The 22675-nt window shown below is 37.9% G+C and overlaps 1 protein-coding gene across 1 annotated transcript; it reads left to right on the forward strand.

The window, feature by feature from the left end:
• Nucleotides 1-4656: 4656 nt before the first annotated feature.
• LOC103697324 (protein CYCLOPS-like) lies at nucleotides 4657-18203 on the forward strand. The gene is made up of 8 exons (XM_039121276.1): nucleotides 4657-5792; nucleotides 7452-7507; nucleotides 10459-10599; nucleotides 12673-12721; nucleotides 12808-12860; nucleotides 13614-14305; nucleotides 17585-17654; nucleotides 17740-18203. The coding sequence occupies exons 1-7, from the start codon at nucleotides 5607-5609 to the stop codon at nucleotides 17608-17610; spliced, it is 1203 nt and encodes a 400-aa protein (XP_038977204.1). The 5' UTR covers nucleotides 4657-5606; the 3' UTR covers nucleotides 17611-17654; nucleotides 17740-18203.
• The last annotated feature ends 4472 nt before the right edge of the window (nucleotides 18204-22675 follow it).

Consider the following 22675-nt stretch of genomic DNA (forward strand, 5'->3'; position numbering starts at 1 on the left):
GAAAGCTGGTCAAAGCGGCTAGAAATCTCGCCTAAATAGAGTAGAGCTTTGGTTGTAATGGTTTTGGTGAGGAAAGATACTTATTTGTTTATATTAATCCATGCTTGCATACAGGACACTAAGATCAATGCTGAAAGAACATGTCTGTAGAGATGGGCACTGGGCCGGGCCGCCCACGGCCCGGCACGGCACGGCACGAAGCGGGCCGTGCCTGGCACGGCCCGCCAGCTACAGTGACGGGCCGTGCCTGGCACGGCCCCTTTGATAGGGCCGTGCTGGGCTAGCGAATCCTGGCCAGCGGGCCGTGCCAGGCACGGCCCGCTTCGGGCCTGGGCCGGCACGGCCCGGTCTAGGCACGCGGGCCAAGCACGGCACGGCCCGCGTGCCAGCACGGCACGGCCCATAAGGGCCTGGGCCGGGCTGGCACGCGGGCCTGGCACGGTCCGGGCCTGGGCCCGGCTCGGCCCGATAAAATTTTTTTAATATATTAATAAATTATGAACACTAAGAAATCTTGATTTATGAATATAAAGCCACCTTAATGGTGGGGGGTTTGGCATAGACCCCTACCAGTTTATTAATTTCAATCAAAATGGTACATGAAGGGAGGTTTGGACCTTGGTCTGACCTCTAGATTCTAGAATACAATAAGAAACTAAGAAAGGGCCGAGGTTTGGACCTTGGTCTGACCTCCAGAATACAATAAAAATGTACAATTATAAAAAATTAAGAAATCTTACTAATCATCAGTGATTCAGTGAATCAGTATTCACTCTTCAGTCTTCAGTCTTCAGTAGTGTTTGTATCATCATCATCAGAGGATGTTGTATTATGTCCACCTTTATCTTGAAGTCTTGCCTCAGCATCCAGCCAATCCTTGAAGCAGAGAAGCATCTCCACCGTTTCGCCCGTCATCCTACTTCTCTTTTCGTCAAGAACACGCCGACCTGCACTAAAAGCGGATTCCGATGCTACCGTGGACATCGGCACAGCTAAAATATCGCGTGCAATTGCAGACATAACAGGATATTGATTTCTAACACTCTTCCACCAAGATAATACATCTAGATTCTCTATTTGATTTTCATCATATGCAGACTGAAGATCATTTCGTAAATAAAATTCTAGTTCACTACTTAAAGATGAAGAAGATGAAGAGGAACTTGAAGCATGTGTGTGTCTTCTCTGTGCAATGAATGAAAAAATAGATGACGAACGAGAACTACTAGAAGGAGGAATAGAGGTTTGTATTTGTGTTCTAGATCCACGAATTTTTTCATCATATATAGCATAAATATCATAAAGAAGTTGTCTTACCTCATCTTTAGCAGATTCAGCATCTTGATTCATATTTTCAGCGTATGCATCAAGTAAAATTAGCACGCCATTTAATTTAACTCTAGGATCAAATACAGCAGCTAAGTTATGCATAGGACATATCTTGTCCCAATACTCATTCCATTTAGATTCCATTAGGTGAATAATAGGCATTAAAACATCATCATATCTATGTTCTGCAAATTTTTGACTAATTATATATGCTTGTTGTAAAAATGAACATGAAGTAGGGTAATAAATACCAGAAAGAACATTGGTAGCATTATAAAAACTAAGCAAAAAATCTTCCAAAATTTTTCCTTTATTCCAATCAGTTTCAGTCAATGTAAATCCTAATCCACGATCATTAATATATGCACTTAATAAATTTTTATATGGGTATGCATCATGTATCATGCTATATGTGGAGTTCCAACGAGTAATTACATCAAGTTTAAATTTTTTAAAACGTTTACCATGATTTATGCATAATTCCTTAAATTCTTGAAGTCTTGATCTAGAAGCATGAATAAAAGAAACTGCATTTCTAATTTTTGAAATCACATCTTGAATCATGCCCATGCCAGCTTGAACAGAAAGATTTAAGATATGACATGCACATCTAATATGCAGTAAATTTCCATCTAATATGGGATGCAATAAGTCTCTTAATAATACAACAGCAGAATTATTATTAGATGCATTATCAAAAGTAATAGACATAATTTTATCATTAATATTATATGAACATGCAGTTTGATAAATTATATTTGAAATTTGTTGCCCAGAATGTAGAAAATCAAAAGCACGAAAAGCAAGAATACGTTTATTTAATTGCCAATCATTATCAATATAATGAGCAGTAATGGCAATAAAAGAATTACTACCTACAGATGCTGACCAAATATCAGAAGTTAATGAAATTTTTACATTTAAAGTAGAAAGTGTTTCAATTAAATTTTGTTTCATTGCTAAAAAATTGGTCATAGCTACTCTTCTAAATGTACGCCTACTAGTTCTTTTGTAAGCAGGTTGTAGGTTTAATTGAACATATTCTTCAAAATTAAAAGATTCACATAAACTAAAAGGTAATTCATCCTTGACTATCCATTTTACAAGTGCTTTTCTTTGATTTTCATGATTATATGCAAAATTACCTACAAGTAATCCCCCTTGTATATTAAGGCTACTTTGAGTTTGAGCATGAGAATCATGCATCCTATGACTCTCTTGATGTCTTTTTAAATGCCCTGTTCCCCCACTACTACTACAACTATAAAGTTTGGCACATTTTTTACATTTAGCTTTCCAGACTCCCTCAACCATAACTCTATCAAATTCATTCCATACAGTACTAGTCCTCTTACGAGAAGAGGTTTGACCTTCACTCGGTTCACCAGTTCTAGAGGAACTAGGAATAGGGGGTTGGGGATTAGTTTCTTCCCCCTCAGAAACAGGAATGCCAAACTGACTTTCCTCAAAAGATGACATATCTATGATTAATTCAAAAAATAAAAACTAACCGCAAGGAGGAATTGAGTAGAGGGTCGGAGGGCAGAGGCAGCGCCGAGATTCCGAGCTTCCTCTTGTGCTCTCAACAGAAGCGACCTTCTCTTCTCAACAGGAACCTCCTCTTGTGTAGCACTTGAACAAACTAAAAATTAAATTGCTAGAAGAGCACTTTAGAAGAGAGAAATAATAGCAGTAGAGAAGGAGAGAATGAGAGGTTTGGTGTGGTGAGAATGAGGGAGGAATGGGCTATTTATAGAAGCCCAAAAAATTTTTTTTTCCAAAATACCCCTCAATTCAGCCGTTATAGGACTGTTGGGAGGGGCAAAACCGTCTTTTTTCCGAAAATAGCCGTTGGAAACGGCTATTTTCTTCCCCCCTCTCCAGACGGGCCGTGCCAGGCACGGCCCGTCTGGAGCCGTTACGGGCCGTGCCAGGCACGGCCCGTTTAGAGACGTTGCGGGCCGTGCCTGGCACGGCCCGTTACCGCCCGTTACGGGCCGTGCCTGGCACGGCCCGTGCCGTGCCGTGCCCGGCCCGGCCCACCAATAGAGGGGCCGGGGGCCGGGCCGGGCTTGCCTTCCGTGCCTCACGGGCCGTGCCAGGCACGGCCCGCTTCATAAGCGGGCCGTGCCAGGCACGGCCCGTTTAGAGTTTTGGCCCGGGGGGCCTGGGCCGGGCCGGCCCGGCACGGCCCGTTGCCCAACTCTACATGTCTGTTGCTAATAGGACGGAACATAAACTAATTATTTTGGATTGTCAAAATTCTGGACATGTTACATAGCATAGAGATTGAAATTCCCCTGGTCAAAGGCCGACTTCAGGTGAAAATACAGATCTCTTACCTTTTGAAATATATAATTCAAGCTCTTTCAAACAACCACTATCATGTTTTTCTTTTGCAACGCAAACAACTCTATCATCTTATATTTAAAGATGTCCTTGTCCATTAGGTAGGCCATCAGACTAACTGGTTTGACTAGCGTGACAGAAGACATACCAATAACTCAAATGGAGCTCACTTTCTGTTGTCATCTCTTCCATCATCAACCGGTAAAAAAGTATTATAATTATAGATAGTTTTAAATTAGCAATTTAATTTTGGTGATGATGCCGGTGCCACATTGAAGTTCATATGGCAACCCATGCAAGTTTTAGTTACTTTGTAATTTCTTCACAAAACTAGGGAAGAAGATTGTTTAAATGGGACCATGCTGGCTCGTCACCATGACTTGTCGCCATCGGCAGGGATTGAAGAGCAAAACTTGGCTTAGGTCCATTTTAGGGTAAAAAATTTGGTGAAATGGGTTATGTTTGTTGGAATAGCAAACGAAGTGCCAAGGTCGCATAATTAATCTCAAAATAGGTATGACTAATGAGGAAGTTAGCACGCTAACAAATCTTTCCGGGCCACCTCTCTAAGATACATGATAGGGTATAATTTTGATATGTCAGCACTTAACACAAGATAGAGTTACCAAGTTCACTACTTATGTCATTGATCCAAAAAAAGAAAAAAAAATCGCTTATTACTTACCGAGATGGTATTGATTTTAAATTTTTACTTGGTAATTTTATCAATTTGTTTATTTAATTGGTAACTGCTACTGTTTGTAAGATAGGATGGGCTCCAACATTTTTCAAATTGGCTTAAATGATGGGTCAAAATAAAGGCAAAAGTTAGGGGTCATTTCATAAAATGCTCAACGCGGCTGCTCTCAATTATAAGTACCACAGGGCCCGCCCAACGGTCAGAATCGGAAGCGCCATGGAGGTCACGGACCAAAGTCCCTTTCATGGCTGCCGTCACGCAGGTTACACAAATTCCACCACCCCGCCATTTCTTAGATTTTGTCGCATATAATTTTTTAAGCGAAAGAACTCAGATTTAATCTATCGTATTCGAATCTACTGCTTTATGCCAGTATTCTCTACTTCTTTCTTTCTTCTTCTTTTTTTTGATCCATCAAGAGTCAAATTTACTCCCGACAGGCCAACACCAACGAAAGACCTAGTTTCTGTAAATTACTCTGTTTATTTGAAGAAAAGGACAACGCACCGTCTCGGCATCTAAGCATAGGCCTGTTCGAAGATTCAATGCGATAATATATTAGGGTGTTCCCACCTTTAGCATACGATCATTCCAGGCCCACTCAAATTCGGTGTCCGAGGCTTTTGATTCTTCTGCTTGGGTTTTCTTTCTGTCGAATTCGAGAGAAAGCTTGGGTGTTCTCCTTTTGGGGATCCTGGGTTCGCTGATTATAAGTTTGGTTTCGAATACTGATACCTTGTTTTCAGTTTAGAGGAGTCAAGTTGAGATCTTTTGTAGTCCATAAATAAGCCGATAGGATGTCTTGATTTGAACTAGTTCTCCATTTCGGAGGTGAAGTTTAGTGATACAAGTTTGTTTTGGACATTGTTGTACCCAATTCCAGTTTTTGGATTCCTTAGAAGAAAAATCCTATAGTGTCTGGTAAGTTGACTTAAATTTCCTGTTCGAGTGTGAAGCTCAGTGATATACCTTTGTTTTGAATACATTCAATTTTTTGATTAGATTATCAAGTATATACTTTCTCGGCCTTTACACAGTCTATTAGGTTTCTCTGTATTGGATTAAATTTTGGTGTCCAGAGAGTTCAGCATTGTAGTTTCTAAGGAAAAATGTAAAGAAATGGATGGGAGGGGCATATGAATGGGGATGAAGTGAGAAGAGGTTATTGAGTAATTCTTTGCAAGGTCAGACATCTCAGAGTGGTGACACAGTGAAGGGATTCTTGGAGATGGAGGGGAGGGGGTTCTCAGACTTGTTTAGAAATTCTAGTGAGGAGATCTTTCTGAAGTCTATGATGGAGAATCCAATTGAAGTTTCAGCACCGAGTATGGAGATGCTGGGGTTTAAGAACATCTTGCAGCCCTTTCGAGGAGACAGCGAGGAGCTTTTCAACACTTGGCTGATGAATGGAGAGGCAAGAACTGCTAACCTTTTCTTTCTTTCCTCTTCTGGTTCTGATTTGCAAGAAAAGCCAGAATAAAAGTTTAAAGGATAAGAATGTTATGCTCATAATAGAAAGTTCCCTCCTTTTCTATTTTATCTACGTGACAAACTTTTTCTGAGTTGTTCATGCTGGATGGAAACGAAAATAAATTCTTGTGATCAAAGTGAGAGAAAAAACTTCTCTCTCTATCTCAAAAACATTGAAGAGAAAAAAATGAGCGAGAGTTACTGGTAATTGATTGGCCTGACAAATTAGTATGTAAAGAATATGGAATGTAGTGGCTAGAGAGTACAGTTAAATGCCTTTTTTATGGGAACTTTGCACTTCCAAGAGAGTACAGTTAAAAACCATTGAAAGGAAATTGTAACAAGAGAAAGAATGCCAAAAGAAACAAAATTCATTCTTTGGGAAGCCAGTATGCAGGATAAAACAAATGCCTGATAAAAGCATTTAAAATTATTATTTGCTTGCTTTAGTTATTTTTTTAGAATTACCTTTGTCTGAATTCGTGCTACTACAGTGGTTTGCAATCTGTGTCTATCTTCTAGGTTTAACTCTGATGTTTTGTCTGTTTCTTACATTATTATTTCAAAACCATTTTATGATCATATATTTTCTGAAATTGAAGGTACTTAGTTGAGGATGGATCTTGAATTCATAATTTTCTATATAATTCTCCCGGTGGAGATTGTTCATGAAGTTAGTGGTAAACCAGACTGGTTTTTGAGGGGCCATTTGTCAAAGAATGAGCCAAATAAAGGAATTTCATATGATAATTAGCTTGTAATATTAATATATTGTTGATCTTGCTTCAAGGTTGTGAGCGAGTTAGTGCTTGCAGCTGTCAAACTAAGAATTTTTCATCAAGGAGTATGGTGCAGAGAGTAAATCTGTTTGCCAGCAGTATGCTTGTCATTAGTCAATTTTCTGCAATGTTCTTTTCTCCAGTTATAGAACTAGCGGACATGACTTGTTGATTTTGGTAGTAGATAAATCAAAGCATTTTTTCATTTTGTTCTAGTCATTAGTAGAAAAATTATGATAGGGAAGGGAAAAGGCGAAGCCCAGACCTTAGAGGGGTCAGTATAGGTGCATAGAACTGCCATTGTGAGTGTTGTTTGCCCTAGAATCTGGCCGCATATGTTTGGAGCAGTCGTGCATCACAACTTATTAGTAGAAGTAGTAGAAGTATGTGATATAATCAGAAGCGGGAGAACAAAATAAGATACAAAAAGAAAATGAAAAAATTGTGTTCTACTGTGTCTATACATATGCTTACATACTCCATGCATGCATGCATGCATGCAGAGGTATGTATGTTAAATTTCATCATGATTTTATGGACACAACGTTTTCTTATACGGTATACAATGGAAAGGACTAAAAAATGCATGGATACAAGAGACATCAGAAGCACTATTGGTTGTTTTGCATGTAAAATTCTTGACAGATTATTGAGGAAGTTACATGCTCACATTTAATAGATTGAAGATTGTTAAACTTGGAAGATCAACGTACTTATGCTATTCCTTGGCATTAAGCTTCTTATAGTACTATCTGAAACTCTGATCATTAGTTTGTTGTGCGATGTAGTACTACTATGAGCACATGTTTACTTGATCTTTGCAGATTCCTGGCTTCAGCTCCACAAGCGTAGCTCATCGTACTCGGCAAGCATCTCGGAGGTGACTCAATAGTGTATGGTTTTATTCCCAATATGGTTAATGTCCCTTAATTATACCCTTCAATTGTAATGTGGCGTATGTTAGACAAGTTTAGTAACTGGAATCGAGTTTTTGTTTTCTAGATGAAAGTATGCTTGCTAATCAACAAGCTTATCGTCGCATGTAACTTAAGCAAACTCTTCCAGATATTTTATAGCGAAGCTGGAAAACACTGTCATGAATTGGATAAAACGATCCTACTTAAGCTTACAACATGAAGTAGGCACTGTAGCATGGACACAAAAACGAGAATCGAATTTGGACATGCTTCCATGTGTCTAGCTCAGCAAGAGGAAGGACATATAGGGATACGTAGAAAAAATAATTTTTAAGTTTTTAAATAATATATATTTAAATTAAATAGGGTAGTTGAAAGATATTATTTGTTAAGGTCTTCCAATATATATGTTTCTCATCAGGACTTCCAGTTAGCTTAATGGTTTTAGAAAAGGTTAAATTAGTAGAGTTATTTTCATACCCACATTCTTGACCAATCTCTATAGACAACAAAAAGTCATTATTAACATTAGTATAGTGGGTCAAATTCACTGTTGGACTCCAACTCTCTATCAATTTTCAGGAGCTGCAATCAAAAGAAAAATGATAAGTATGTCTAACACATATCCAATTTGACTATGCATCCAAAATGGATTATAGGAGCTGGAAATGAATGTCCATGTAACACTGGAAATAGCATGAAAGGATATTAGTATGCATCTAATGTAACCACAAGCTTTCGATGAGTTTAATTTCTAGCAATGGAAACAGAATATGTATAGAAATACACAAAGGGAAGTATGGACAATATCAGCTATTATTTTTCTGGATTGATGGCATGGCAATGACATTGATTGCTATATGTAATGTCAGGGAAAAGTTTGCAAGTCATTTTCGATATGGAATGTAATGATTTAATTATATTACTTTACCGACACCTCTAAACAATAAAAAATCATAAGTAAATGTCTCCAGAAATGAGTAAAAAATTTCTAGGCTTTGTCAATTGTCATGCAATATGGTTAATGACTATTCTGTTAAATGCAACTGTTTTGTCATCCTTTTCTATGCAAGGCAAAGTATCATGAAACACGTACACAGATACCAGTTTAGTTTTTTTTATTCATCTTTATTTCTTAATAAATCTTGTTTTTAGTGTTCCAAAGATAGAAAACTATAAAGCATGGAATAAGCATGGAATAGTTCTGGACTTTAGAATCTGGTTTTCTGTTTTCCTGATAATTGGATCTGTGAATTCTGATGCTTTTAGGTGTCATATATTTACAGAGCTATCTGTGAGATATTTTACTAGTATTTTGTAATAACTAGTCCTAGAATGCAACCCATCCTTTTACAAAAAAGATGATTTTATCATGTGAAAAAATTATGAGCAAAATATAAGCAATATCTTTTTCACTAGAAATTTTTTTTCTGCTACATCAAATGGTTGTTTTGTCATAGCAATCATGATTTCTTTCAAATTTCATATGTATTTGAGTCATAAACCACATTGGCAGCCAAATCCTTGCATGGAAAATTTTTTCCCTCCAACAGTACATATTTGCATTGTTTCCGAAGAGCCTGTATGTGAAAAAAATTATGCCATAAAACATAAACACCTACCAAAACCAGATAGCCTGTTCCAAACTTTAATGATTTTGTCCTGTGCCAAAAAATGCATTAACTTCAGAATGAGAGCATAACTTTAATCCCCTTCATCACCCAAGCCTCCTTCAAATCTTCCCTTTGCCTCTTTTTAGAAGCTTCAATCTAGACTGTCTTCTATTTAGGAGATCTGGATTCCACTGAACTTTGTGTTTGTCAATGCGTAGTTAGGCTTTCTTGGTCCTCAATTTTAACTACATCTTTTGTTTATCGAATTATCATCATCTCCATCTCCAGTGCATTCAACTTTTGGATCTCTATATCGCTGACACTAAGTTCTATAATTCAGCTGGTCTTATTACACTTTTAAACATGCCCTCTGTAACTCTCAGTTGTATGTAACAATTGAATGCTACTCAAGTGGCAAGTGGCAAATCTCCAACTAACCCTCCTTATATAAAATCTATAAAAACTTCACTATAACCTGACTGTTCTCTAACTAAAGTACAAGATTGTTATTTTCCCTGTTGTAGGGACTCATTTTTGGTGTGTCACTGTGCCATGTTAGCTGTTGTTGTTTTAGGTGCTTCAAAACACCTTCACTTCCTTCTTTTTATCCTTCTGAAACTAGCCATTTTATGCCATGCCCATTGAAAATTTTACCATTGGATATCTGGATGGTCGCTACCATTGGACTGAACGGTCGTTACCGTTGACTGATTGACCAGACTAGCTGTAAAGGATTCCTCTATAAATACATGACTTCTCTTCTCATCCAGACATATAGATTTTTCTGTTTCTCTTCCCTTTTTTGAAAAAGACCTTTCTGTTTCTCTCTTCTTTGAAAAACACCCCCTCTATTTTTCTCTTCCCTTTTCTGCAAAATACTATTACGTCTGATTCTTGAGGCAAGAACCAACCAAAAGCAATTCACTCAAACCTTCGTAGTTGGGAGCGCATCCTTACAAAGGTGCTGCTATAGTTGAATCCTGGAGGGTAGACGCATTGGGACCCTTTGTGTTGAGTCATTAATTCTGTGGAACACGAAATCGACCTTTAAGAACAATGTCATTTCGCATGCCTCTATAGCTAAGTTTTTCTTATTCAATCTATTCTTGTTCATTTATTTATTTTTGATTATTTGTGTTTGTTATATGAATTTGCATCCATAGCTTTAATTTCCAACATGTCATACCTCTTATTATCTACACTGAATAATCATTTCATACCCCTTCAATGAAAATCTTGTGCTGTTCTTATATTCCTTGAAATGCTCCTTGACTTCAGCCTCTGAGTCATGCAATTTGCAGAATACCAACAGAACTTGGTGTTCTTTCAAGCCAACAAAATGGAGTTGCAGTTCAAAAGAAAACTAGCAATGACAACTCATCTCAGCAAAATTTAAGCAAGGCTGATGAACATTTGAATGACCTTTCACAACATTCTCTCAGGTGGTTATTTCACTTCTATAAAGATAGTCTGTGGGTGGTCTTCGACAGAGCAACTTAATATTATAAATATTAGTTATCAACTAAGCAATGAAACAATAGCCACTCTTACTCTGGGTTTAGATAAACAATATGTGAAGTTTTTTTTTGAAAATGGAATTCTATTTTCAGATGGTATTGAACATTTGACACAATTTTTTGAGAACGAATGTATGATGCAATTGTTCATTTCACAATTGTTATCAAAACCTTTTATTTACTAGCTTGTCATGAAATTGGTAGCAGGAAGTAAGTCCTGCATGACTCAAAACCTTACTTTTATAATATTATAAGTGCATCACTGGGTAATACACTTTCAACTGTAATTTGTGTGTCTGTCAAGTGCTTTTTCTTCTTCTTCTTCCTCCTTTTGATTATTGCTTAAATCAAGCCCCATTTGGTTGGACTCAAAACTTAAACTGTCATATTGTTCTGGACTTCTGACCACAGAAATTTTTCATGTTCAAAGCTGGTACTTAGTATTGTCGCTGGATGCATATTATTGTAGCTTTTCAAAGTGTAGGCTTTGCAGAACTTTCCATTTATTCTGCAAATGACTTTGAAAATGATTAAGCTTACATGCCTTTTATAAATGGCTCATTCATTTTTCTTTTTCATTACTTATTGTGGTTGCATTTACATAAACCAGAATTAGCAACATGCAAATGTGTCTGATCATTTAATTTAGCATGAATGGCTTAATTTTACAATTGGTTTTTGCATCAAGGGCTCATATTGATTTTTGATGGTGATTAGCAGCCTGGACATGTGGCATATATATATGCAACCTTGGGATGTGGGATTTGGTAGACTAGAGAGAAAGTACTTCCAAACCATTTAAATTTGAAATGAGTGGGGGATCATTGGGATTGAAGAGATGATCGAAGAGGGAGAACTGGGGAGAAAGTTGCAGGATGTGGGCTTGGTAGATTGGGGAGTGCATACTCCCAACCATTCAAGTTTGAAACTAGTTAGGAGGATTGATAGGATTGAGACATCGGAATTCGTATTGTTGGTAAATAGAGAACATAATGATGTAGGACACTAAGCTTAGAGCTGCATCTGAGAAATGTTAGCCCAAAAGTAATAAAGTTTCTTATGATTTTGAAGGTTTAGGTTTTTGCTGTCCTGGACAGAGAAAAAGGGCAGACTTGAACCTGATCCTAATTAAAGTGGAATGAGAGAGTTTGTCTTGCTTCCCTAGGGTTTTCGGGATGTTTCAAAACTATCCCAATGATTTCTGGGGCTATGAGGCTGTCCAACTAGGTTATCTTAGGACTGAAATTGTTATTCAGTTCCAAGGAGAATAAAAGAAAGTATTTTGCATCGGATCAAGCTTTGATCTTGGCACAAAATTGATTCATCTATAAAGGAATTTAGTGATTAGGAAGAATAACAGCAGTAAATTAATGAACAAAACTGAGAAGGATGAGCAATATGATTTTAATATCAAGCAGAAATTATTCTGTAGTGCAGATAAACCAGCAAATAGTGAAGAAAAATAAGGAAGGAAAAAATTAGTAGGAGTAGAATGTGAACTAAGAGAGGAAGAGGAGGGGAAGAAAAGAAGCTTACCAGGCATTTCTTGAATCTCAACGACATCTCTTGTATAATGTTTTGGACACCTAATGAAGTCCACTTACAAAGCCAACTGACTTCTATTCCTTCGTATTTTGGTGTCTTGGATTCCTTCAATCTTGGGATTGCATTGGTTTTCACAAATAAGAAAAAGAAAGCAAGGAAAGGAAAAGCTTTAATTGGGTATCTCTATTCACAGTACCGTAGCATGAACAATGCCAAACAGTAACACCTTGACTATAGGTCTAGGTGCTGTGATTAATATAGTTTTGGAAGGATGATAACTTTATCATCAATTTTCCTGTATATAATGTGTCTATTTTAATCGGTGTATCGATGACTAAAATTCTCAATTCCATTAAGGGCTTTCAGATGGTTCAACTATAATTGATAAATACAAAGTTAGAGCTATGCTACTCTTCTTTGTGTGGTGACTAAAACCTTTTTTCAATTGATCAGGTTTGCAGCAGAGCAAGGAATGCAGGATAGTAACTTGTATTTGGCAAAGGTTAGGTTTTTCTACAATCTTAAAATAAGGACATACTGATATTAAAAAAAAAAACTACATTGCAAAGTTGGACGCATTTGATTCAGGCATGGTTTCACAGTTCTCAACCAATGACTAGAAGTCGCTCTTCTGAGCTACGGTATGTATTTTAGATCTGCATATGAGATTAGTAGAAAAAAAAAATCATGTTCAATCCAAAAAAAAAATCATTGAAATTCTTATTGGATTTTCTCCATTTGTGTTTTGCTGATAAAAATGTTTGTAGTTTCAATGCATTACCAGCTGTTGAACTGCACATCTCTTCTACCTAACTGTTATGCTCATGTTGTGTATGCTTGGAAGAAAGGGCCATTAATTAAATAATTAAGTGGATTGTGAAGTGAGCTAATTGATAATCATAATCAACTTTTCCTATTTGTTAAGTTCTCTTCAAAGCTTATACCAGGCAAATAAGCTTAGTAAGAGAACCCTCCATGTTAAAATTTCTATTGGGATAGTCAGCCTTAGCCTAAGGATTTGAATTTGCTTCTTTAACATATGTTTAGGCACCTACCAAAGATCTAGATAAATGTTCAAAGAAGGCATGTATTTCTTTTTTCAGAAATCTCCAACTGTTCTGGCAGTAGGCAGCCTATGGGATTTCTGTGATAGACAAATTCGCACAGAGGAGCTTATATTCAAGTTAAAGCTAGTAAGCCAAAAATTTCTTATTTTTAGGTGCCCTCTGCAGAGCATTAAACTGTTTCTGGTACACTGTCAATATTGTTACATGTAAGCTTAATTAAAAATTATAACAGGGGTTACCTTTTGAATTTTCATAGAGATGTTAGCTTACATGTCTCATTTTATGGGTGAGACATGTCCTAAAGGAAAACTTGGAAATCTCTCTCAGGAGGAGGTATGCTGCTATGCAAAGTATGCAGAAGCCAACAGTTGCAGAAAATCCAAATAATGCTGGAGGACAAGGTGCCGACAGAATGAAACAAGAATTTATGAGCACCAGTAATTTGTGTGGCATCTCAGTGGATGAGATGTCCAATCAACTGCTGAATTTCATGTCGCCATCCATTTCATCCGCATCTCCCCTTGATACTCCTCCAAAGGCAACTGTAGATGCAGTTTCTTCTGTTGTCAGCATGCTTAAGGGCACACTGGAACGCAAAAAACTTGGCAACCAAGCCAATAAAGGAAACCTAGAAGGAAGTTCTTTTGGGTTTTATAGTGCTCAACAAGTTCTTGTCAATTTGAGTTCCAATCAAGATGCAGCAAATCAGGTTCTTGGACAATCCAGCAACTTTCAACTGGTATCCTCTGTCCAGATGCAAAGTTCAGGGAACTTGCCAACAGCTGAGAGGTCTATAGAACTAAACATGGAAGGATTTGTTACTCAAACAAGCCAGATTCAGATGGGGACAATGTCTCAAGAACCTTCACAAAGTGGATCATCTGCTGCTGCACCTACATTTTCAACTGGTTTTGATGTATGTGATGGTCCTGCTCATTCAGGACAGACTACATCAGTTTGTGAGAGTTCCAGAAAACATGTTGGTAATGGAACTCCAAACCATGGGATTAAGGCCAAAGGTTTGTTCCTTTTTTTCTGAAATGTGGACTCTGAGGTACCAATTTTTCTTCAATTGACCACTTTTCAAACATAACAATGTTATGCAATCATTTCAACTGTTTATGTATTGTGCAAAGGTAAAATATCACTACTTTCACTTTCAGCATACTACTTGTTTGCTTCCCGAAAACAAGTATATTTCCCTGAATATATCAATGTTATTTTTTAAATCCGTACTTGCTTCTGTTGTCTTCCTTTTAGGTTTGATGATTTACGTCTGGACCTGATACATAAATACACCATCTGATACAAGCTAGGACTGGCTTGTTTTCTAACCATAGAAAAGTTAATGATAGTTTTGGTATACGGCAAGCATTTTATTCATCTCTGAGTATGTTGTATTTCATCACAAATAGGATTGCCATAAAAATAGAAATAGGTGCTAACACCTTGGGAATTCCAAGCTGCATGACCATGTGGTATCTGCCTATATGTTCTAATAATCATAGAACCTTTTACCATTTCTTGGAAGATAGATATTCAGCTAGCTGCAAAGGATTCATTTTTGGAATTCATAAAGAAATTACTGCAGAACTACTAAGCTTTGGTTTTCTAGCAAAGTAATGGGCAAAAAAGTTCAATGCTTGAACCATTATCTGACATTTCAGAAATACGAGATATTAGGTTTAGCTTTCCTTAACTAGCTACATTGTTATAGTGTGATCTTAGAATCTGTTTTCTCATTGCAAGGTTGGCTGATAGTTAATGATCCCTTGCTAGGGTATCTTACATGGGCAGTGAAGAATGAAAGAAAATTCCAGTAATCTACTAGGACCATATTCTAACCATAATATGTAAAAATAGATAGAATATGAACTGGTGATATAGTAATATGGTCCTCATCTGAAGCTTGAATATCTGTAGTACAATGGGAGTTTTTAAAAAAAAAAATTTGTTAAACTTGTTCTTTTTTATTTTTATGTCATTTTTCATTATGAAATGTTGACAAAAAGTAAACTTTGATGGCCATATTAGTGGCTCGATCTTATAATTTCTGGCCGTATATATCTGACCTTTCCTATACCACATAGTGGTGGCAACCTCGTGCAACTGGACACCCTTTTTTTGTTACCTAGGCTATACATGGACAAAACAATAACCATGCACCAATTATTTTGTATGCACTATAAAATATCTATGGTTCCTAGTCTCTAACAAAAAAAATGAAAGAAAGAGAAAATTTCTTATTTTTAATAATTTTATTAAAAAGTTGCTAGCACATAATATCAGTTGCTATTGGTCGTGCATAGGACAGAGCCACATTTGACATTAGAACTTAATTTTGAATCGACTAGTTTTGCTAGTATGGTTGTTCAAATTTTTGTTTGAAACTTCTAACTTGCTAGTTGGGTATATGTATTTTGTGAGACAATTGATACCATGTTGATCAAGCTTGATTTAGTTGTTACTTGGGAGCTACCTATACCAGTCCATAGACCATAATAGATGAGCTTGTATCAACAATGTTTGCTAGGAGGAATGCATGGTTCGGGTCGGATCGGTTTAGGGTTATTCTTGAAACGGAACCGACTTGAATCGATTTTCTAAAACCGAAATCAATGCAAAACCGACCATCTGTGAAAACCAGTTCAAACTAACCCGTGAAATTCGGTTCGGTTCGGTTTATCAGGTTGCTAGGCTAAATGGGCCTCTATCAAATGGGTTAGGCCAAATGGGCTTCTATCAGTTTACCAAGAAGAAGAACAAAATCCAGTGAGAAGAAAGAAAAGAAGAATGAGGGAAAGAAGCAAAATTTCATGGCCATTGCCCACCAAGAAAAAGAAGACCACCATCCAACTATGTGAGAGAAAACTAGCTGGAGACCTAGAGTTCGAAGGCTCATGCCTACCTTCATTGGGCTTCATGCAGATGTCCACAATCGACTTGATGATCCACCACATGTTTGAGGTGTTGAGGTTGATCTGGGCAGCGAAATCCCTTGGCTTGTACCCAACAATGCTGAGGATCACATGGTTGTAGTGGTCACTAGGGTGGACCCTTGAGATATAACCAAGATTCATCAAGTGTGCTTACAACGAAGGCCTAGACGGTCCACTAAGAAAGCTTGCTGGCATTGTTCTTGAGCTCGGTGACGAGCATGGCCCACCTCCGGGTCTCAAGCTTTGGCCTCCAGTCGACACTCGAGTACTCGGCATCAAACTCATTGAGGGCATTAAGAGTCATGAAGGAGCGCTGCCCCTTCACGTCGGGACCTTGTAGTGGGCAATCATGTAGGTGTCATCCTCAAGCTTTAGTGGCGACAGCAATAGGCAACAGAGGCAATCTCACCCTCGGCAGCAAAGGGGTTGAGCTCGTCAAAGGTGACCTTGTTGCTATTACTGGAGGACCTACTAGGAGAAGTTCTAGTTGATGTAAGCAGCCTTGACGGCAAGGAAGTGGGTGGAATTGATATCCTCCTTGGCTTCAGAGAGGGGCTCCTAGGAGGTCTCGTCGACGAAAGGGCCAAAGGTGGAGATTGGTTTCAAAGTTTCAATCTATTTTAGAGAAAAGAGAAGAGGAGAGGAGAAGAGATCTCACCTGAGTGAGGGTTGGAGGAGGAGGGAGGCAAGGGAGAGTGGGCGGATCAAGATTTGGGACTTGGCTCCAGCATGGGGAGTGGGCAAAGGGCAGTCTTGAGCATTGGGGTGGGAGGAGAGCACGGAGTGGGAGGAGAGATTGGGGTCAGCAGCTAGGGCTACCGAACATCTGAATTGCTGAAGTGTGACCGGACCAAGCTTAAATCAGATGAGTGTATATATACAAGTCGGTTATGCTTAAGTTGGTTTTGTTAAAATTTAAACTGAAACCAAATTGATTTTTTCGGTTCTAAAAAATTTCAAATCAAAATCAGACTAGATGTAGAAAACCCCACACAAACTGAACCGAAATAACCAATTCTGGTCAGTTTTGTGGTTTGGTTGGTTTTCTTGCACATCCCTCGTTCTTGTTTTTAAAATGCTATTGCTTAAAGTATGAGGTTGTGTTTCAATTTAAATTTCATGTTAAATGCTTTTTGTCAAGTCTAATAACTACAATTCTTTTGCATTACAGTCATGTTTTCTATGAATTATAATTTACATTTTGCAGCTCTTATTTTGTAGTCTTGTCACCAGCATATACTGAAGTTACTGAGTACTGCAACATGCTCTCACTGTTGTAGAACATTACTAAAGGTTATCTTCATCTTCCAATGAAGACAGAAAATTATGAATCTGATCAGTTTCCTGATGTTCTTGTAGATGCTACTACTCGTTCTCAACCATGAGCATACAAACCAGCACACTCCTCTGTGGAGGAGTTTTTCAGCAGGAAAGCATGCAATTTCGGTTTCCATATTCCTATTTTTCTCTTAAGAACCCACTATGGAGTTTTCTGATATCTTAAAATTTTGCAGGTTTACAGGGAATGCTGGACTGGTGGCTTCAGGTGTGGCCAGAAACCTGAATATAGTGGGCAACTATATCAAAGAACACATTGATGACATTGTATATCCTTACCGCAGGAACCCGTAGGTTTAATCTCAACAGGGAAATAACCAATGCAAAAGGGGTTATGGGTGTGTTACTATTTCCATTTTCTGCCATATCGGTTTATTCTTGTAACTTGAGAATAATGCTTTTGTGATAGTGCAAGAGACAAATCGTTTAGATGTTGCACATGGATTCGATCATTGCTAATAGTGATCATAAAAGCTGATCAGAGCAGTTCATAGGTTAGCTGGAGATTATGACCATATTTTCCTCAAAACCTTTTGCTTGTACCCATGCAATGTGTGATCAGCAATGAGCCAAAACATGGTGGGTTTATTTATGTTCTCTTTTTTCCTCAAAAAAAGAAAAAAAAATTATGTTCTCTTCAGTGGCATGATAGAAATGCCATTTGTTTTTCACTTTGTTCAATGAATTTTTGTCAAGCTAGATCTCAACGCCAGGTAGTTCCTTTTGTTGAAGTGATTCTTCTGGATCAATGGATGTTCGCTATCATTTTCTCTGCTGTAAACTTCTTTTTATTTATTGTTTTTAAGAAAAATGGGAAGGCCTTAGCCAGCCACTGCAAACCTAGTAGGTACCTGGGCAGATCTAGTGCTACTGCTTGGGGGATCAAGAGTTTTTAACTCCAGGAAGATCCCCAGGGAGGACAGAGCTGAAAATTTTCTGAGGGATAGCACTACTCAAGATTTGGACCTTGGATCTCTTGTTTAAGAGGATAGAGGACATTGAGCTATATGTAGTACATTTTCCACTGTAGATTTATCCCGTCGACCAAGAGCAGGTGTTAATAATAAAAAATAAATAAATAAATATATGTTTGTATGTATGAGCATTATATAACACAATATGCAGGTTGGCAATCTTTATTTCTAGGAATTTTAACAGCTGTCAACTTACAAACTTGCATGGACGGTGCATGTTTGATTGGTTATAATAATTATAAATTAGGTGTCATGTGTCCCAGGTTCTGATGATTTAATTGGCTTTTGGTCTTAAGTTACTCTTTTGCGCTACAAGTAGCAATAAAAAGTAATGGTTGCAGACTTTATTGATAAGCAATAACTAATATAGTAATTCTTCTGAGGTCTTCATAGAAAATTATTTAGAATTCTTGTTAGGAATTTAACACCAAATTATACAGGGTTCACCTAAGCCTGTCTCAAAATATGTTCAATTTATTGAGTCTTTTTGAACAACATCAAACTATAGCGGCAAATTACTATTCCAATAATAATTTTGTTGAGTCCATCACCTAGGCATATTAACTTCGGTTCTTTGTGTGCAAATTACGTAGAACCAATAAGCTTGATTGAGTAATTTAGATCTTTTTAATACATTTGATTCTTTGCGTGCAAATTACCTAGAACCAAGCATGTTTGAGTAATTTAGATCTTTTTAATGAGAAAAGGTATTAAATAGATAATAATTTCTTTCAAGATATGATGTACCAGTATTGAGGTTCATACTAATTGGCAGCCGGCTTGAAATAGTACGAGTCTGTACTGTATTGTGCCGAATATTACCGAAACAGAGAGAGGCAGGAGGAGAGGAAAAAAAAGGAAGAGAGAGAAGGAGGGAGAACTAGGGTCAAAGAGAAGAAGAAAGGGAGAAAGAGGGATAGGGAGAGGGGTGAGAGGGAGAAGGAGAGGGAGAGAGAACAAGAGAGCCATCCTAGAATGTTAGAATCAAGGAAGAGAGGGGTCAATTTAGAAATCTATTAAAGTCGCTATCTCTAGCAGTCTTCGGGCATTGCCTGTCGTGGATTACGAGAGAGACAGAGATTGAGAAAGAGAGAGGAAAGAGAGAGAGATGGAGAAAAAAAGGCTTTGAACATAGTCTCGAACAAAAAGAATGAATTGACCGACCAACAAAGAATTTTTAATTTGTTTTGATCAGTTGAACCATACTAGTAATCGATAGATTTGGTTTGATAGGCTCCCAGCTAGCTGGCTCGGCACGATTTGGCTTACTCTGATTACTTTTTTGTAAAATTTTGAAATTTATAGGCATTAAATAAGAATTATTTTTTCTCTTTGTCAAGATTCTTGATATTTCTTTTTTTGCTGAGAAAGAAGGTTCTTTTCCTGGTTGTGCTATTATACTCATATTTCTTGTTGATTAAAAATTTTATTCTCAACCGTTGATTTTAATACCCATTTTATGCTTAATCTTTGACCTGTGGAAGGCCATAAAAAAATTGGTCAAGCGTGTAAAGGATAGATAAAATTATATATGGAGATAGGTATACATGTTTAGAGAAACAAACCTAATAGTGTGCAAAAGATCAAATGTTCAATGCTAATTGTATCACCAATACACGTAAAATGGCAATCAAATAAAAGACCAGATGTTAAGTTCCTATTTTGTAAAAGTGGTGGTATGAAATCACTCTTGAATGGATCCAAGACTTATAGCAAAGAGTTTGGCTCTCTCATTCATGTTTCCATGTAGACATGTTTTCATCTAAGCCTAGTTAAATCACCTCGTCCATTATTTATCTGAGCGAGTTATCTCCCTAATCAATTGTGGATATAGGAAGAATTAAAAATGAACAAGAGAGAATCCATACTTGAGAGAGAAGTACAAAGCTACTTAAGCTTAACTTTTTTGCCTACATGGTGTCCACCATTTTTGCACTTGCTATCTATCTCTAATTTTGATTGCTCATGTATTAATTTATGCAAGATAGATTCAGATTATTATCCTTAAGGGCAAGTTTTAATTACCTCGAAAGAAAAGATTAACACTCTTGGCACTACCACCAGCCTATATTCAAACATATTATTAAGTATTCTCATCCCTCGAATTAGGCTGCCATGGTTTTCTTTTTGGCTATAGTGGGTAGATCATACTTGATGAGTACGGATGCACCTAATAAAATCAGAAAACAAAATATCTCAGAGTGTCCAGGGCAACCCCCTATCTCCAGCCCACAAGACACTACTGAAATAATTGGCCACATAAGCAGCCACCCAATCCGCAGCCCCATTAGCTTCGCGGAAAACATGCTTGGACTGGAAGGCCCCTCCATCCCTCAGCATCACCCAGATATCTCATAGCAATGGATGGTCGCAGCCGTTGCCCCTTGGGCTTCCCGGGATCCAATTGATGACCATGGCCGAGTCAACCTCCAGGATAATAGAGCTGGCTCGTAAATCGCGCCAAGCATGACGAACACCCGCCCAAGCAGTCCTCAGCTCTGCACCGAAAATCGAAATATCAAATAGCTGACAGCCATCCTAGGCTGCCTTGGTTTTGATCATGCATCTTGGATTTGAAAAAAAAAAATTCATAAAATGACTTCTAGAGCCGGCCCGACCATTAGGCGAGATAGACGGTCGCCTAAGGCCCCGGCCCAAAAAAAGGCCCGCCCGACAGCCTAGCTACAGTAGTCCGTACTCCGTAGAGGTAGAGGGCCAGGGGCAGAGCTAACAACTACCTCGACTGCTCGACAAGATGACTGAGGGAGTGAGTGTGAGTCGCCGTCGGGCATCCCAATCCCATCGCTCATCGTCCCTTTCTTTAAAATCCCCATCCTCCTCCATGGCTCCACTCCTCCTCAATCCTCATCGTCCTTGGTCCTCCTCAGCTCCTCTTCGGCTCTTTTTGCAGCTCTGCTTTACCGACCGTGTCACGCCCTCGGCCCGAGATCGCGAGTCAGGGGAACGCGCCAACTGCCACACACCCGTAGGAAACTCTCCCCACGAGCATGCAAGGTATCTTAACCAACATCTCAATTATATAAATCTCAAATAATTCAACTAAATAAATGCAATCTTATTCCATTGACTAACTCAAGTCATAAAGTCTCACAGTTCTAAATACGCAGCGGAACAATAATTTACCAACATGCAAAACTTAGTTCTTAAAATAACAAAACCTTGCAATGTCCAGCAATCATAATAAATATCCACGATAACAGTTCAACTTAAATAACCCTAATCTAAGATAACTTGCGCCATAATTCTTCTAGTCGCTTTCCCATTTTGGAACCCCAATATATTAGTTCTCGAAATCTGTAAAACAACAAGAAATTGTATAATGAGCTAAACAGCACAATAAGTAATGAACACTCTAGCTAGATATATCAGGCAATAATATATAGAAAATAAATATATATGCAGTTCCAAGGTACAAGTCAAATATTTCTTAAATTCTTAGGATTCTTTTCACGGTTTCGAGATTCTTTCACATATTCAATTCATCTTGTCGATCTTGGACTATGACCACATGTTTTCTGTGGCAGGGTCATCAACACCGACTAATCTTCTTGCAGTGAGTCCTTCAGGACAGTCAATTGCCAACGTATCTGCCTCCATTGGCGGGGTCCTCAACATAGCCAGGTCGAAGTTCAATTAGTTCTCTATTTCATATTTCAGTTATGAAAACATGCAGTGTCCAAACCAAATATCGTTCATATCTTAATTTCTTTCAATTTATCAAATCTAACTCAATAGCCAGGAACTATGACCACATGTTCCCTATGGCAGGGTCATATCACCGACTATTCTTCTTGCGGTACCAATGTATTAGTCCCCATTGGCAGGATCCTCAACATAGCCCGACTGCAAGTCCGAATTTATTTCAAATCATTATCTTTTCTCACATTATGTTCAGTGTTCCAAGCCGAAAGGTACAATGTCAGAGCAATTAAACACAATTCAAATCAGAAGCAAATATGTTCAATCAGAGTCATACAATATTCTAAAAATATACATATAATCCATGCATCAAATTCGTAATCACGAATAATTCGATTCGTAAAACATATATAGTTTGCCGATAAATCTAGTAAAGATGTTACATCACTTACCTTGCGGATGCGATTCACAATAAATT

The sequence above is a fragment of the Phoenix dactylifera genome, unplaced genomic scaffold, assembly GCF_009389715.1.
Source record: "Phoenix dactylifera cultivar Barhee BC4 unplaced genomic scaffold, palm_55x_up_171113_PBpolish2nd_filt_p 001030F, whole genome shotgun sequence".
NCBI classification, from domain to species: domain Eukaryota; kingdom Viridiplantae; phylum Streptophyta; class Magnoliopsida; order Arecales; family Arecaceae; genus Phoenix; species Phoenix dactylifera.